At 47.1% G+C, this 18,217-nt stretch overlaps 1 protein-coding gene across 1 annotated transcript in view; it reads right to left on the reverse strand.

The window, feature by feature from the left end:
- The window catches only part of LOC147748878 (lactoperoxidase-like), a 1,319,638-nt gene that overhangs the window by 825,099 nt on the left and 476,322 nt on the right, over nucleotides 1–18,217 (reverse strand). Inside the window, exon 7 of the mRNA XM_086964410.1 lies at nucleotides 14,908–15,037. Coding sequence (XP_086820536.1) covers nucleotides 14,908–15,037 — 130 coding nt within the window. The remainder of the gene's footprint in view (nucleotides 1–14,907; nucleotides 15,038–18,217) is intronic.

An 18,217-nucleotide genomic window follows, 5' to 3' on the forward strand; every position in this document is an offset into this window, starting at 1 on the left:
AGGCCAGTGAAAGTGAGGAACAAGCCTGTCCCAAGTCTTGTTCTGGCCTAAGTGTCCTGCAAGGGGAATATCATGGGCCAAGGTAAGATGGAAGCCCCTGAATTGCAAATATATGACCAACCTCCTGGTGGCACCAGGCTTGGGGTCTCTAGCCTCTGTATAAAGGAGCCCATCATCCCAATACACTCTATGGGTACCTTGAGCATTCCCAACAGCCTCAGCAGCAGATTGCTGTCTGAGGGGTTCAAGGGAAGGGCAATCTAATTGGGCCTGCCCCAGGTCTGCCCTTGAGGGTCCCCCTGTCCCCAGAAACTCAACCTGATCAGGTTCAAGTTCCTCAGAGATAGTCTCCTCTTGGACTGCAGAATCAGCCTCCTGTGAAGTCTGATCCTCAACCTGGGGCAAGTGGGAAGGCACAGCCTTAACCCTCTTGCTCTTCCTCTTGGATTGTGGTTGGTCTATAGTTTCAAGATCCACCACAGGTCCAGGTAGGCATTTCTTTGCCTGAGTTCTGGTTACAGCAAGGACATGTGCTGATATCCCTAGCATTTCTGCATGAGTCCTGTACTCCACCTCTGACCAAACTGAGTTCTCAAGATCCTTGCCCAACAGACAGTCTACTGGCAGGTATGCACTCACAACAACTTTCTTGAGGCCAGTTACCCCTCCCCAGGAGAAGTTACCAACGGCCACACTATGTGTAGTAGTGGTGTTGCTTGTATTGGTCACTAGGTAATTCTCACCTAGTACAATTTGTCCAGGGTCCACAAAGTTAGGTGTCACACATGTGTCCTTGTAGGCCTGAGCCAGTTTCTCCTTAATTAAAGGTGTCTGTCTATACGTGCCCAAGTTACTGGGACTCATAGTAGTGGGCATTGCCATGTCCATATCATAGAGCAGAACTGCCTGAGTAGGAATTCTGACTAGGCCAGACTCCACCTCACTACCCAGGGTCAACCCTACTATACCCTTAGGTTGTGTACCACCACTGCTGACTGTACTAGGGGGTGCAGGTGCTTTAGGAGCTGCTGTCGTTGAAACTGGATTTTTCTTGGTGCATTCACTTCCCCAGTGGGAAGTGGATTTACAAGTAATGCACCAAGGTTTCTTGGGGCCATCATACTTCTTCTTCTTGTTACCATTTTGGGAACCGCTCTCCTTATTAGAATTTTGTGGGCCTGAAGAAGACTTCTGGTCTTTTTCTTTATCTTTCTTATCTCCACCCTTCTGGTCTCTTTTCTTCTGGTCACCACCATGGTTCTGGGGTTTCTGCTTAATCCTTGTTCTGACCCATTTGTCTGCCTTCTTTCCCAATTCTTGGGGAGAGGTCAGATCAGAGTCAATAAGGTATTGATGCAACAGCTGGTTCTGACAGTTATTAAGGATCTGCTCTCTCATTATCAGATTGTACAATCCTGTATAGTCTGAGACTTTACTTCCCTGCAGCCAACCCTCCAGAGCCTTAGTGGCACAATCAACAAAATTAGTCCAGTCCTGAGTCTGAGCTTTTTGGGTATCTCTGAACCACAACCTGTATTGCTCAGTGGTTAGGCCAAACCTTCAATAAGAGCACTCTTCAGGACAGAGTAGTTTTTGGCATCCTCAGGTCTAACTGTGAGGAGCCTATCCCTCCCTTTCTCAGAAAAGGAGTACCATAAAATTCTAGCCCACTGTTCTTGAGGAACCTGCTGTACCATGCAGGCTCTCTCCAGAGCAGTCATCCATTTGTGGATGTCATCCCCTTCCTTGTAGGGGGATACAATCTTTGTCAGGTTTCTATTATCATAGGACCTGTCTTTTTCTCCAGGAATTATGCTGCCACCAGTGGAATCTAATCCACTCAACCTTTGTTCTCTTGCTAAAGCAAGTTTAGCTTGAGCCAGGGCTACCTCTTCCCTCTCTATCCGGAGTTGGACAGCCCTCATTCTGGCCCTATGCTCTTTTCTCTGGGGGTAAGTCATTCCCCTTTGAGATTCCCTTGAGGCAATAGAAATATGAGAATCCCTTGAGGAGGATCTCAACCTTCTATTACCTGAGGGAACTATCTTATAGGATCTGGGGAGGTGCGCGCCCTCTCCATTCCTGTGTAGGTCCAAGTTGGTTTGGTTAAGCCTCCCCACTAGTACCTGGTTGGTCCTCTGATCTTGATCTGAATCTGCATTAGTATCTGATTCAGGTTCCTCCTCTAAGTCTGGGGAGTTCTCAATCTCAGGGGGGTTCACTCCATCTCCTGTGTCTAAGGGAGCTGCACTCGCCTTATCTAAATCATCCTTCTCCAGGATGGCTATCAGGATGGGAATGGTAGGGTTGTGACCCTTTTTCAGCCCCCTTGAAGTGCACAAGGCACTCAAGTTTCTGTGGCTGAGGTTGTCATAGCTGGAAGGTACCTTGGTAAGGTCTACCATCACAGGTGAAGAGCTTGAAGCTCCCTCTGTGCCAGCCATGACTGCTAGTGAGGTGTAAGTGGTGCACTTACCTACACTAAGTGTTTTCCTACTGTACCTTGCTAGTGAGTTGTAGGCAGGGTGTGCTAAGCCCTTTGATCTACAACTACTAAGTTCAGTAGAACTTAAATATGCTAAGCTTTGTTTATATGTACCTAAGGTACTTAATGTGATCTTTCAATTTGATAGAAAGATTGCAATGGTAAAACAACAGCAAGCTCAAATCCGCACCGCTGCTCACCAATGTGACAAGTTGGCCTAATATATGATGTCTCCAATTCTGGGGGCACCTTGTATCAGTCCAAACAATCCCTTATGGTGATGGTTGTAAGTCAACCTTATAGATAAGCTATCCTAAGGGTAGCATGGACTAAGCAGCCTTAAAGGCTTAACTCAAGAGGTCGTGTTAAGCAAGCTGTTTTACCAATCACAATCCTGTAATATCAAATGAAAGGACACCACACAAGTTATATATTATAAAAATATATGTAGTTATTACTAGAATAATCCTCTGTACTCTTTATGAGTGCAGAGGCACAAGCATTTAAACAAAAGCACAGTTAAACATATAAAAGTTGCACAATTATGGATGAGTGTGGGTGGCCACTCAAACCATACTAAAATAGTGGTATAAGAGCTACCAATCGAACAGTGGTTAGGCCTAGGGCCTAGGGAATCGCTGGGAGCAGTCAGGACTAGCAATGCTGAAGTCAGGAAAAGCCTGCGGGATTCGGGTGCTGCGCTTAAAGCTCAGGCATGCACCAATGCAAAGTCAATGGTGCGTAAAAGTTATAAAGTTACTACAAAAGGAGACTTCCGCTTAACCTAGAAGGATGAAACTTTAGACACATACACTAGAGGTGTGTACCAGTGTAGGAACACCGGCGTTGCTGAGTTACCTCACCCACAGGAAGTGGGTGCACAGGTGCGAAGTAGTGTCGGGTTTCGTCACGCAGGTTGATGGTGCCTGAAGATGAAGATGCTGCAGGCGTCGTGAAGAGAAGTGTCCGGTGTGATCCAAGGGTGGATCGAAGATATAGATGATCTGAAAGCAGAGGGGACAGAGTCTGGGTCACTCAGCAGTGACCAGGGTGGAACCAGGAAGGAACCAGGCAATGTCAGGCGCAATCAGGTCGATGACGGGAAGCTTGTCTCCGCTGCCACGTGGACTCTGGGGCACCGAGGGCGCCCAAGAGTGGATCACGAGCTGACCCACGCAGGCTCTCGCTGTCGGCAGTGTCGGCTTCCGGATTGGAGCAAACAACCCTTGGCAAGCGCAACCCACGCAGGATTCAATGATCGCTTAATTCTCTGACCAGGGGGGTCAGAGCGGGTGCTCCTTTTCAGGGGAGCGAGGGCAAGTCTGGAGCAACCAGACTCACAAGTTAAATTTCAAAGTTCATCGGTACAAGGGCCACAAGCCAACGGGCAAGTGAGCGGACCAATGCGTTGAGCTAAAAGATGCAGAAGGGCCCCACGCAGCACTCGGTAAGTGTAGAGGGGTGAGCTTCGGTGCAAGAGAGTCTCAGGGCTAGGGATTCTCAAACCCCAATGCGCAGCTTCAAGGGTCACTCGGGGGCTCCACGGTCAGCGTCTCGTGGTCTTTCCAAGATGGCGGGACCCACGCTTCTGGTCGCCTCCACGGGTCTCAGCTCTGCAGGGACTGTGGATCGGGCTATTAGAAGGCAGGCACGCTGGGTCTTGTTGAACTCTGTCGCTCGAGTTCCAGCGGGAACTGCAACAAAGCAAATGTCGAGGTGCTGGATGGTGCCTGTTTGCACAGGGTGGCCACTCCTTTACCACAAGGGAGATTCTTCAGTCTTCTACGTCGAGTAGGATGTCGAAGGGTCCAGAGTTTTGTTTCATAAGTTTCAGTCAGGATAATCTGAGTGCTTTGGCACTGCTCCCACTCTTATACTAATCTAGTGGGTTGGATCTCCTGCTAGGTCCCTCCTATGGGTGGGACCCAGGAAAGGGGTGGTTACACCCGTTTCCCTTTGTCCAGGGTCGCGCAGAGACTGGGGCTGGTGTGCCCCAGAACCGGTTTGACCGGATTATGCAAGGGGTAGCCTTGTGCGCCCCAGGCACTGTCTTGTTTCTTTCAGCCCTCCCTGCCCCAATACACTATCTCCTGTCTGAGGAGGTGTAGCACCTCCCTGCGACAGGAAACCCTTTGTCCAGGCTGTGAGAAGTTGGCCTGGTATATGATGCTCACTAGTTCCCTTGCTCACTTTGCCACTGGATTCAAGCAAGCCGGGCCGAAGACGGCTGGAATGCCAGAAACCGGTCCTCGGAAGCTTGTTTCCGGTCTAGGGAAGGCATGGCTTGGCAGTTCGGGCTGGACTGTTCCCATGAGGCACAGGGTCAGACTGATTTGCATATAGCCATGTCTGAACTGGGGTGGCAGAGTGGGCTAAAGAATGGTGATGGATTAAACCCAGATCTTTTGACTGGGTCTGAGTGTTTGATTGGTTCAGATGCTCCGTCCATTACCACCCCCTTTTGTACCTCTTTTGGCCGCCATAAGTGTGGCAGGGTATGCTCAGACGTGAGTCCCTTGCTCACTTTGCCACTGGATTCAAGCAAGCCGGGCTGAAGACGGCTGGAATGCCAGAAACCGGTCCTCGAAAGCTTGTTTCCGGTCCAGGGAAGGCATGGCTTGGCAGTTCGGGCTGGGCTGTTCCCATGAGGCACAGGGTCAGACTGATTTGCATATAGCCATGTCTGAACTGGGGTGGCAGAGTGGGCTAAAGAATGGTGATGGATTAAACCCAGATCATTTGACTGGGTGTGAGTGTTTTCTTGGTTCAGATGCTCCATCCATTACCACCCCCTTTTGTACCGCTTTTGGCCGTCATAAGTGTGGCAGGGTATGCTCAGACGTAAGTCCCTAGCTCACTTTGCCACTGGATTCAAGCACGCTGGGCTGAAGACGGCTGGAATTCAAGAAACCGGTCCTCGGAAGCTTGTTTCCGGTCCAGGGAAGGCATGGCTTGGCAGTTCGGGCTGGACTGTTCCCATGAGGCACAGGGTCAGACTGATTTGCATACAGCCATGTCTGAACTGGGGTGGCAGAGTGGGCTAAAGAATGGTGATGGATTAAACCCAGATCTTTTGACTGGGTGTGAGTGTTTGATTGATTCAGATGCTCCGTCCATTACCACCCCCTTTTGTACCACTAGTTCTAGTGATCACATTGTACCATGCCAAGCAACCCTTATGATGATTGGTTGTAAGTCAACCTTATAGACTAGATATCCTAGTGGTAGCGTGGACAAAGCAGTCTTAGGCTAAACTCTGTAAGGCATGTGAAGCAAGCTGTTTTACCATATACAATCCCCTTGAATGTCAAATGAAAGGACACCACACAGATATATATTGAAAATATATATATATTTATTGACTACAAATATCCCCTATACTCTTTATGAGCACAGAAGCAAATGCGTTAAAACAAAACACAGTTTAAATATACAAAAGTTGCACAATATGGATGAGCCCTAGGGGCCACCTAAACCATATACTAAAATAGTGGTATAAGAACCACCAATCGGAAAGGAAGCAGACCTAGGGCCTTGGGAATCGCGGGAGCTGATCGGGACTAGCAGTGACTAAGTCGGGAAAGGCCCGCGGGACTCAGGTGCAGCGCTTAAAGTGCATGCATACAGCAATGCAATGTCAATGGTGCGTAAAAGTTACAAAGTTAGTGTTTAAGGAACCTTCCAAGTGACCTAGAAGGATGAAACTTTAGACCTAGACACTAGAGGTGTGTACCAGTGTGGGAACACTGGTGTTGCTGAGTTACCTCACCCACAGGAAGCGGGTGCACAGGTGTGAAATAGTGTCGGGTTTCGTCACGCAGATCGATGGTGCCTGGAGATGAAGATGCTGCAGGCGGCTCGATGTGAAGAGTTCCGGTGGATCCAAGGGTGGATCTGAAGTGGTGAAGACCTGAAAGCAGAGGGGACAATGTTCAAAGTCACTAGCCAGTGACTACCGTGGAACCAGATTGGAACCAGGCGATGTTGGGTGCAAACAGGCGATGAGGTGTAGCCTCTCTCTGCAGCCATGTGGACACAAAGAGGTCGAGGATGTCCAGGAGTCGATCACGAGCTGTCCCACAAAGGGTCTAGCTGATGGCAGTGTCGGCAACTTGATTGGAGCAAACAGGCCTTGGCTAATGCAAGCCACGCAGGAAGTAGATAAAGCTTATCACTCGGACCAGCAAGGTCAGAGCGGGTGCTCCTTTTTACAGGAGTGAGGGCAAGTCTGGAGCAATCAGACCCGCAGCGTAAATTGTAGGTTTCATTGCCAAGATGGCCGCTGACCACATGGCAAGTTGCCGGGATGGCGCGTCAAGTGGCACAATGCAAAAGGGCCCCACGCGGATCGTGCAGATGCTGGGGGGCTGATCTTTGGTGCAAATGCTGCCCGTTTGTGGGGCTTCTCAAACCCTAAAGCACAGCATTGAGGGAGCCTTGGTTGCTGCACAGTCAGCTTATCAGGCGTTTTTCGAGATATCCGGTCCCACGTCTCTCGGTGCCTCCACGGGTCCCTTCTTTGCAGGGACTATGGATTGGGCTGTGAGAGGTCTGGGAGTCTGGGTCTCGTTGGGCTCTGGGCTCGGGCTCGGGCAGGAGGCGGTGGCAAAGCAGACGTCGAGTTGCTGGATGGTGCCTGTGTTCACAGGGTGGCCACTCCTTGTCCACAAGGGAGATGCTCTTCAGTCTTCAGTTCAGCAGAAAGTCCAAGTCTGGCGTCTTCATAGTTTCAAGTTGATTTCAGGATGATCTGAGGTGCTATGGCACTGCTCCTACTCTTATTCCGAATCTGAGGGGTGGATCACCTGCTAGGTCCCTCCTCTGGGTGGGACCAGGAAGGGGGGCGGTTACACCCCCTTTCCTTTGTCCAGCTCCGCGCCATGACTGGGGCTAGAAAGCCCCAGAGCCCGTTTGGACTGGCTCATGCACGAGGACACCTTGTGTGCCCCAGGCATGTCTGATTCTATTCAGCCCTGTCCAACCCAATACACAAAATCCTGTCTGGGGTGGTGCTCGCACCTCCCAAGGCAGGAAACCCTTTGTCCAAGCCTCCCTCGCTGGAAGGACTACCAGCAGCAGGAGGTCAGACTTGTGTCTGTGGTGGCAGCATCCATTTTGTGATGCTGAGGCTCGGGTTAACTTTAACTGGGTTTCAGGTTATGTACATGTCGTGTCCCTCTAGAAGGGTGGAATGCTATCCCCGTCAACAGAACTGTAGAGGGAATAGTATTCCAAATCATATGACACCTTACTCGACATGTTTTGATAAAGCCAAACCAAAGTTAGCATATAACCGCGAGGATTATAATGCACTTAAGAGTATATGGTATGGCAATATCCCTGAACAGCTAAGGGACTTGTTCCCGACAGCTGCAGACAGGTTCAGCTCATGCTAGAGCACCATCTCACATAAAACCAAGCACTCTGCCTCCAGGATTGTTAAGGCCTGCCATAGGAGTGACTTATAGGTTACTATGTGTCCAGTTAGGTTAGATATAGGTATACTATATCTAAGCAAGAGGTGATTACACCAACTTACCCCAGCTGAGTGATCAGCCAGTTGTGTCAAATATGGAGGCCAGGCCAGGGGTGGCACAATACATGTTGCAGCCCCTGGTAGGCCTTGGATACACCTATGCCCTGGGTACCTATGGTACACTGTTACAGGGGCCTATAAGGTGAACCAGTTCCAATTGTATATGCACCTAAGGTACATGGAGTCCATTTCAAGGAGAGAGCAACTAGCCTGGGGCCCTGAATAGCAGGATCCCAGGCCAACTAAGTCAAAAACCAGCTAAACACCAGGCAAAAAGTTTGGGGATAACCATAGTCAGATATCCACCTTCCTACACAACCCCCCCCCCCCCCCAACGAAAGGAGATAAGGCTATCCTTGACCAGGTACGCCAATATTGCCTAAGTGGCCATATAAGGAATTACCAGCTCTGGCTTGGTAACCCCCTGTCTCATGGTCCACTAAGCAATCCCTCACCCTAAGGGTATCAGAGGGTCTCCACCATAGGGAATCTCTACCTGTGGTGTGTCTTTGCAAAGTCAAAGGCTGGTGTTGAGATGGAGTACTTACGTGAGATTCCTCTGTAGGACTCAGCTTCCTTCAATCACTTTCTACCATGTGTGCCTTTCTTTCTTTGACTGAGTTGCACTGTGCTCTCAGGGTCAACCTCTGGCTACCTTAAGCAGGAAGCTGGGTCCCTTGGTTTGGCTTACTGGAGGGACAGGTCAGGTTTGGGCTCTTAGGGTCCCAGGTTTGGCTGTGCCCAACAATATCCATCTGGGGGAGGTCCCTAACTACTTTTAAGGGGGATCCCTCAGGAGTTTTTAAGGTTTTCACCTGGCTAGGGCTGCTAGCTTCGGTGCCCCTAATCTGTTGATGGGGGTGCTTTATTTGACAGGGGGCCCTTTGGGGCTCACTGTCCATCTTGTCCTCTGCAGCCCTGGGCTGAGTAAGGCTAGGTAGAGAGGGGCAGGTTACCTGCTCCAGACTGGGTCCCACCTGAGAAGTGTCCATTGAATTCAGAGGCTCTGTCAGGCTAGGCCCAACCACCTCTGGGGCATTTCCTTCATCAGGGGTAAGATCAGTTCCCTGAGGAGGCTGATCCTTTCCTAAAGTCTGGTGGGAGGGAGATTTCTCTTCCTCCTCAATGCTCTCTGTTTGTGTGGAGTTATCCATCATTTCAGGCTTAACAACACATGAATCAGTTTGAGTTTGGGCTGTGGCCATCACAGCCCCACCAACCTTTTCAGGAGGAGACTCAGTTTGGGTATGGGCTGTTACCATCACAGCCCTGCTAATCTTTTCAGGAGGGAAGTTAGCTAAAGATAGGGCTGATGTTTGCTCAGCCCTACCAACCTTTTCAGGAAGGACATCTTGGATTGGGGCTGTAGCCATCACAGCCCCACTAACCTTTCCATGGAGATTTACCATTCTAGAATGGGTTTGCTGTTCAACCTCAGCCCAGGCTGAGATTTCCAAATCATTACCAAGTAGGCAATCTACATACAAGTTTGCTGACACTGCCACTCTCTTTGCGCCAGTGACACCTCCCCAGCTAAGATTGACTACTGCCATGGGATGTTTGGTTTCTATGCCATCAATGTTTGTCACCTGATATGTGGCATCAGGTAAAAGTTGCCTTGAGGGGACTAGACATTCAGCCACCATGGTGATGCTAGCCCCTGTGTCTCTAAAGGCCTCAACTTTCAAACCATTGACGAGGGGCTCCTGTCTGTACTTGCTCAAAGTATTTGGGCAAGCAGTGAAATTGGAAAACCCCATGCCAGTCTCATAGACAAGAGTATCTAGGGTAGGGGACCTGGATAGGCCAGAGTCCACCTGTCCTCCAAAGGTAAACCCACCCAAATTCTTGGGGGTGCTCCCACCACATGGGGGACCACTGCTGACAGTGACAGGAGGTGTTGGAGCCTTACTTGGAGGTATATTTTCCTTATTACCATTCTTTGGACAACAGCTGTCTGTTTTCCAATGTCCAAAGAGGACATCCAGGTATGACAGTAAGGTGTTTTCTCTGTAGAGGAAGTGTTGTGGGGCCCACCCTTTCCATTGGAGTTTTGGGGCCCTGGGGAAGTCTTCTCTTTGGATTTATCCCCACCTTTCTCTTGAGGCTTGGTAGTCTCTTTATTTTGGTCACCACCCTGGTTCTTAGGCCTGATCCTGGTTCTGACCCATTTGTCTGCCCTCTTACCCAATTCTTGCGGAGAGGTCAGATCAGAGTCCACCAGGTGCTGATGTAGAAGCTGATTTTGACAATTACTTAAGATTTGCTCTCTCCTAATTAAATTATGCAATACTGTATAGTCTGTAACCTTACTTCCCAGCAACCATCCCTCCAGAGCCTTAGTGGCACTTTCAACAAATTCAGACCAGTCCTGAGTCTGTGTCTTCTGGGTCTCTCTGAACATTAACCTGTACTGTTCAGTGGTTAAGCCTAACCCATCAATCAGAGCACTCTTCAGGACCAGGTAGTTCCTAGAATCCCCATCACTAACTGTGAGGAGTCTGTCTCGGCCTCTACCTTCAAAGGAGAGCCACAAGATTGCTGCCCACTGCTCCTGAGGGATCTGCTGTACTCTGCAGGCTCTCTCAAGTGCAGTCATCCATTTGTGGATATCATCCCCAGCTTTGTAGGGGGGCACAATCTTACTCAGGTTTCTACTATCATAGGACCTGTCTTTATCCTTAGGGATAATGCTGCCACCAGTGGGTACTAACCCACTCTCTCTAGGCTGTCTTGCTCTAGCAAGTTTCTCTTGGGCCAGGGCAACCTCTAGTTCCCTCTTCTGGATCCTAAGCTCAGCCTCTCTCATGTTGGCCTCATGTTCCCTTCTCTGAGGGCTAGTCATCACCCTTCTGGAGTGACCATGAGAACCTCTAGAAGCTTGGGAGGTATTGGATTCACCTGAGTGATTCCTCCTTCTCCTGGGCTCCTGGTTCAGTCCACTTGGGGGTCTGAGTGGGTTTACTCCTGACTCAGTCCCAAATACACTTAAGTTAGCCTGGCTAAGCCCTTTGGCTAGCACCTGACTAAGTCTACCATCATCAGAATCACTGCTCCCTCCTTCTGCTCTTCTTCCTCCTCGTCAGGCTGAGTACCTCCAGTGACTTGGTCATCCTCATCTATGTGGACTACAGGGACAGGGGTGTCAGTATTGTAATCTTCAGTGGGAGAGCCTCCATCAGCATTCCCTGTGGGGTCTTCTTTAGAGGTCTTTAGAGCTTCAGACCGGTCTAAAAGCTCTCTAAGGTGGTCTGTAGTAGGGGTTGGCCCTGTCTTGAGACCTCTTAAGGCACAAAGCTGCCTTAATTCATTGAAGTTAAGCATAGCAAATTTGGATGGTGCCCTTGGAGGGTCACTCTCAACAGGAGTAAGTGTAGTGGACCCCTCTGCTCCAGACATTGCTCTAGTGAGGGTGGATATGTTGAAATCTACCTACACTGGTGTTTACCTGCTAAACCTATCTAGTAGTTGTAGTCAGGGTGTGCTACTCCCTATCCTCTACAACAACTAAGTTCAGTAGAACTTAAGTATACTAGTCTTGTTTTATATGTACCCAGCAGGTACCTGTATGATCTTTCAAATGATACTCTCAAAGATTGTAATGGTAAAACAACAGCAAGCTCAAATCCCAATCCGCTGCTCACCAATGTGAGAAGTTGGCCTGGTATATGATGCTCACTAGTTCTAGTGATCACCTTGTACCATGCCAAGCAACTCTTATGATGATTGGTTGTAAGTCAACCTTATAGACCAGCTATCCTAGTGGTAGCGTGGACAAAGCAGTCTTAGGCTAAACTCTGTAAGGCATGTGAAGCAAGCTGTTTTACCATATACAATCCCCTTGAATGTCAAATGAAAGGACACCACACAGATATATATTGAAAATATATATATATTTATTGACTACAAATATCCCCTATACTCTTTATGAGCACAGAAGCAAATGCGTTAAAACAAAACACAGTTTAAATATACAAAAGTTGCACAATATGGATGAGCCCTAGGGGCCACCTAAACCATATACTAAAATAGTGGTATAAGAGCCACCAATCGGAAAGGAAGTAGGCCTAGGGCCTTGGGAATCGCTGGAGCTGATTGGGACTAGCAGTGACTAGGTCGGGAAAGGCCGCGGGACTCGGGTGCAGCGCTTAAAGTGCACGCATACACCAATGCAATGTCAATGGTGCGAAAAAGTTACAAAGTTAGTGTTTAACGAACCTTCCGAGTGACCTAGAAGGATGAAACTTTAGACCTAGATACTAGAGGTGTGTACCAGTGTGGGAACACTGGCATTGCTGAGTTACCTCACCCACAGGAAGCGGGTGCACAGGTGCGAATTAGTGTCGGGTTTCGTCACACAGGTCGATGTTGCCTGGAGATGAAGATGCTGCAGGCGGCTCGATGTGAAGAGTTCCGGTGGATCCAAGGGTGGATCTAAAGTGATGAAGACCTGAAAGCTGAGGGGACAATGTTCAAAGTCACTAGCCAGTGACTACCGTGGAACCATATTGGAACCAGGCGATGTCGGGTGCAAACAGGCAATGAGGTGTAGCTTCTCTCTGCAGCCACGTGGACACGAAGAGGTCGAGGACGTCCAGGAGTCGATCACGAGCTGTCCCACAAAGGGTCTAGCTGATGGCGGTGTCGGCAACTTAATTGTAGCAAACAGGCCTTGGCTAATGCAAGCCACGCAGGATGTGGAAAAAGATTATAACTCGGACCAGCAAGGTCAGAGCGGGTGCTCCTTTTTACAGGAGCGAGGGCAAGTCTGAAGCAACCAGACCCGCAGTGTAAATTGTAGGTTTCATTGCCAAGATGGCCGCTGACAACCTGGCAAGTGGCCGGGATGGCGCGTCGAGTGGCACAATGCAAAAGGGCCCCACGCAGATCGTGGAGATGCTGGGGGCTGATCTTCGGTGCAAATGCTGCTCGGTTGTGGGGGTTCTCAAACCCTAAAGCACAGCGTCGAGGGTGCCTCGGTTGCTGCTCAGTCAGCTTCTCGGGGGTCTTTCGAGATGTCCGGTCCCACGTCTCTCGGTGCCTCCACGGGTCCCTTCTTTGCAGGGACTGTGGATCGGGCTGTGAAAAGTCTGGGAGTCTGGGTCTCATTGGGCTCTGACACACAACAAGAGAGGAATTTCCCTTAAAGGCCACAACTCTAAATTACAAAATACATCAAATAGATGACAAACGCTAAACAATGCATTGCATTCTTTCAAAAAGATATAGATTTTATTTCATTATAAGTCAGTTTTTTCATTTCTCTTGTTTGATAATACATCAAAATTCTTTATATAGAAGACAAAATATATATTTTTTAAATAAATATACGTTTTTTATAGAAAATCAGAAAAGTAGAAAGAGAAAAAAGATATCATAAAAAACATGTAATGTACAGCTCTATACAATCCAAATTTTATGTACAAATGAACATGATTTGATTATGCCCTGGGAAAAAAACAAAAATCACAATACTATCATACTGCCAACATTCACAACATTCTCACCCTATCTACATACATCACCACACCATATGAAACAAGGAAGAAAGAAATCATGAATACAAGTCTCAACACCTATAGTACATGTCTGTGAATTTAGAGATAGAACAGCAGGCTGTGGGTCTGATTAGCAGGCCCACAGCCACATTAAGTCAAAAACCAGTGAAGCAAAAAGCAAAAATTGGGGTGACCATAGGATAGCAGACCCTACTCTCCTACAGATGGCCAGCCAGGGGTGGCTAAAGATATGCTGCAGCCCCTGGTAGGCCTTGGATGCACCTATGCCCTGGGTACCTATAGTACACTGTACAGGGGCTGATAAGGTGGTCCAATCCCAATTGTTAATGTACCTAGGGTACATGGAGTCCATTTTAAAGATAGAGCAGATAGCCTGGGGCCCTGGTTAGCAGGATCACAGGCCAACTAAGGCGAAACCCAGCTAAACACTAGGCAAAAAAATCTGGGGTAACCATAGTCAGGTATCCACCTTCTACAGATAACTTCTGTATGCAGGAGGAGACACTGTCCAGGAAGAGATACCCAGCCATGTCCCAGTGTGTATAGCGCTGCAAAAAAGCAAACTTCATCTGGTGCGGAGTCAGTGCCGACCCAACCAGAACCCCTGTCTTGTTCCAGAAGGATGTGCCATGCTGATGCCCAACAAGTGGCGTAACCAGCAAAAGCCATCTTGAGGACATGTCCCATGGACAGCGGCCACAATTACTGAAGACACACCCGTCAATCAGGCCATCCATACTGCACAGCCCAGTGGCCCATGTGATGACCAGGGCTACCACCTGCAGTCCTCTGTTGCTGAATACAAAAATGCCACCAGTTCAATTCCACCAAGCGCACAATTCAGCACCATGCCAACTTGCATCTGGGCTGAGCAGGTAATGCAGGACCTAAGATTAAAAATATGAGAGTATGTGCCTTGACTCACAAAAATAAAACCTGCCATTATTAAGTTACTATTTTCCAATATAAATTCTAGCACCAGAACAAACGACCCCAAACACAACTGTTGTGGCCCAATAGCTGTTGTCTTCCCTTTGGACCCATGATCGAGGTCTGACACCACTCGAGCAATGAATAGTGATTATAGGCAAAATTATTTAATCTGGTTGATCCTTTGTACATATTTAAAATAGAACTATAAGGTATGTCATGTAGAACTGTTCTAATTGCACATAGCGACTGTCCCATCACATCCTTGTTTGCGTAATGTAATCTTAACTGCACCCCATGTGCTAAACTAGGCATATCTCATTTTTTAGATGAAATGAAAATATATCTACAGTGCTCTTCTTTTCCTTGGAGCCTATTACACTTCATATCCAACAGGCAAAAAATGGATTGATGATTTAGCAAAACAAAAAACGTACCTCAGGAAGATTAAAGCCATTACTTGGTTTTCCCTTGGTCCAGCCTAGTGGTCTGCTTATTCCATCTTCATAATGCGCCGGGAGCCACCGGGTGAAAGCTCGGTTTGCAGCTCCTACATCAGGATTTTCCCTGCATGAAAGATAAGCCTATGTTTAGGATTCTGATGAGAGCCCAATGGAAATATTCCGCTGTTCATGATGCTCCATTGTAATTAGCGTGAAAAAGGATCATTCCATCAGCTGTATTCTTTTTAAATTTGTAAATGCAGAAACATAAGTACAAAGTATCTCTTTATGATGTTAGTCTGATATGCAAGACAGCAACAAAATACCAAATGTATAGTATATTCACAAGGTGGTGTTTCTGAGACCATTATGGATTATTATTATAACTGAAAATTAGCTGGTATAGCATCTGTATTTATTTTAACAGTCCGTACAATGTATTTTGCACTCAGTAATATTATTTCATCAAACTTCTTTTATAAAACAACATAGGAATATAATAACAAATGGAGAATTAAGTGTACTTGCTTTTATTCAGCAGATATCCTGATTTCAGCCCAAATTCTATAGCGGTGGCTTCCCTAATTGCGCTAGCCGGATAAGTAGTTAAAATAGCTAGATCGTCTGCATAGGCGAGTATTTTAGTTCCAGAACCTTTAGTAATGATAGGCTTGATATCTTGACACCCCAGCAATTCTTCTATCAGAGGGTTTATGTATAGGGCCAACATTATGGGGGAACAGGGACACCCCTGTCTAGTCCCTCTTGATATATGAATATTATCCGAGGTTTCCCCCATTAATTGTATTTGTGCCTTTGGGTCTGAATACATAGCCTCGATTGCTCTAATAATTCTAGGGCCAAACCCTTTCTGCTCTAATATTCCCCATAGAAAGCTCCAGGCCACCCGATCGAAATCTTTTTGAGCATCGAGGAGGATCATGGCCATCCGTTCACCAGTCGCAGCCTGGATATCAAATAGCGTGATGGTCCGCCTAATATGTTCTGTCGTTCCCCTTCCGGGGATAAACCCATGCTGCCACAGCGAGACCAGACACCTATAACCCTCCCCAATCTTGTGGCTGATAACTTGGAGTATAGTTTTGTATCAGCATTGATCAGAGAAATAGGTCTGTATGAAGATGGGTTATCACTGGTTCACCTTTTTTGTGAAAAACTATAATGTTCGTCTCTTTCCATGATTCAGGGACTTGGCCATAATGTTGTATTCCTACAAATAAATCTAATAATAGGGGAGCGATCACGGTATGTATATGTTTGTAGATTTCTAATGGGATACTATCAGGCCCAGCTGCATTTCCTGATGGTAACTCCTGTAAAGCTGCTAATACTTCCTCTAATGAGAAGTCCTTATCTAGTTTCTCCTTTACCTGGCTTACTGGGGTCCCAATTCAGCTTCCTCTAGTCTAGGCATATCTACATGCTCCTCTTCCTTATAGAGTAGCTGATAATACTCCTGTAATACCCTGAGTATGTCGTAAGTCTCCGTGTATGTTTGATCGTCCTTTCGTACGGCAGCTATTTGATTCCTGATATTTTTCTGCCTGATTCGAAGCGCTAATCGTTTCCCAGCTTGCTCTCCGGTCTCATATACTTTGCCCTGTTGCGTCTGGTATTCTTCCACTGCTTTCTGTGCTAGCCGTTTATTTAACTCTGCTTTTGTGGACAAAATCCGGTGTTGTAGATCTGTTGCCTCCTGCCAATGAATCATTGCTACTGTGTGCAGTTCTTCTGCCCTGGCTAGTTCCCTAATAGCCTATCATTTTCAATCCGGGCCTCTTTAGCCAACGCTATAGCTAAGGTATTTGGGCTGAAATCAGGATATCTGCTGAATGAAAGCAAGACTCTTATAATATGTTCAGACAACATCAGTTTTAATGATCCAAGGTGTACAGAGAATGCTATCTATCTGGAGGTTCGCATTAGTCCAGCAGTTAATAAAATAACCAAGATATATTTTGATACAGTGGTGAAGGAAATTTCCACAGATTTCAAAAGGATCGACGGCTTGCATCTCTCCATTATTGGAAGAGGAAATGTTTTTAAAATGACTATGTTGCCGGTCTATTCCACTCATGATAGACGAAGATATTATGAAGAGGCTGGAAGCCATTTTCTCAAACTTTACTTGACAATAAGGGAAAGTCAGGCGTTCTTTAAAATATTTGACACTCTCGCAGGTGAGGGGTGGGATGGCATTCCCAAATATTAGATTCTATCATTGGGCATGCCTACTGTGTCAGAGGGCGATTTTACTCCTTCCTACTATAAGGGAAGATGCAGAGGAAGGATGTAACTATACACTCCCTTCGATATACAAACTTATTTCAGGGAAAGAAGCTTGTTGGCTGGTATTGCGCCAGGTAAATGGGAGCTATTATAAGAAGGTGCGCTTTAAGGTTATGTACAGCACTGGGGAACTATGGAATAAGGTGCAAAAAGCCATGATAATCCCGAAAATGTATTATTATACACCATTATGGAGTTCACATGCATTACTGCACTCCTTTTATGATATGATGGGAAGGTACTGGGACCGACTCGGTTTAACGTAGGTAGGAGACATATTTGAAGCAGACCAGCTACTCTCTTTCGGTGCTATACAACAGAAGTATGGGATTCCAACCAGACAATATTTTAAATAAGCTCAAATTCAAAGATCTTTTGCTGGTCGTAGGCCAATGATATCCCCTGGGGGAAGAATCCCACTAACGGAGCTAATAGCAGGGAGTGGTAGAAGAATCAAGAATACTTATAGTATATTGTTACAAAGTACTCAGGATGATTTGGAGAAAACTGAAGCCATGTGGGCTACGAAATGAAATGATCCAGATGTCGATTTGTATAAGGCTCTGCTATTAGCGGATATAACTTTTCGCTCAACTAGCCTAAAGGGGCAACATTATAAAACGTTATTTAATTTATATTTTACCCCTGCCAAACTTTTCAACTGGGGCAAAAGAGAAGATGATAAATGTCCAAGATGCTGGGAAAGACCAGCTACTCTGGTGCATATGTTTTATGATTGTGCTAGGCTACTATCAGTTAAAAATGAGATGGTAAGGTTCTGGGAGGCTCTGCTAGGGCAGAGAATTAACCTATTCCCTACCCTGATGATAATGGACCACGATAACAGTTTGGACATAGATACTGTGGAAGAATATTTAATATTTATCTGCGTAGCTGTTCTCAGGATACTTATAGCTTCAAGATGGAAGGATGTGGACTATCCCACCTCTCAAATGTGGTTAGCACGCCTCCTAGGGGTCTATAATCAAGAGAT

This window comes from Lissotriton vulgaris, chromosome 1_1, assembly GCF_964263255.1.
Source record: "Lissotriton vulgaris chromosome 1_1, aLisVul1.2, whole genome shotgun sequence".
In the NCBI taxonomy this organism is placed as follows: Eukaryota; Metazoa; Chordata; class Amphibia; order Caudata; family Salamandridae; genus Lissotriton; species Lissotriton vulgaris.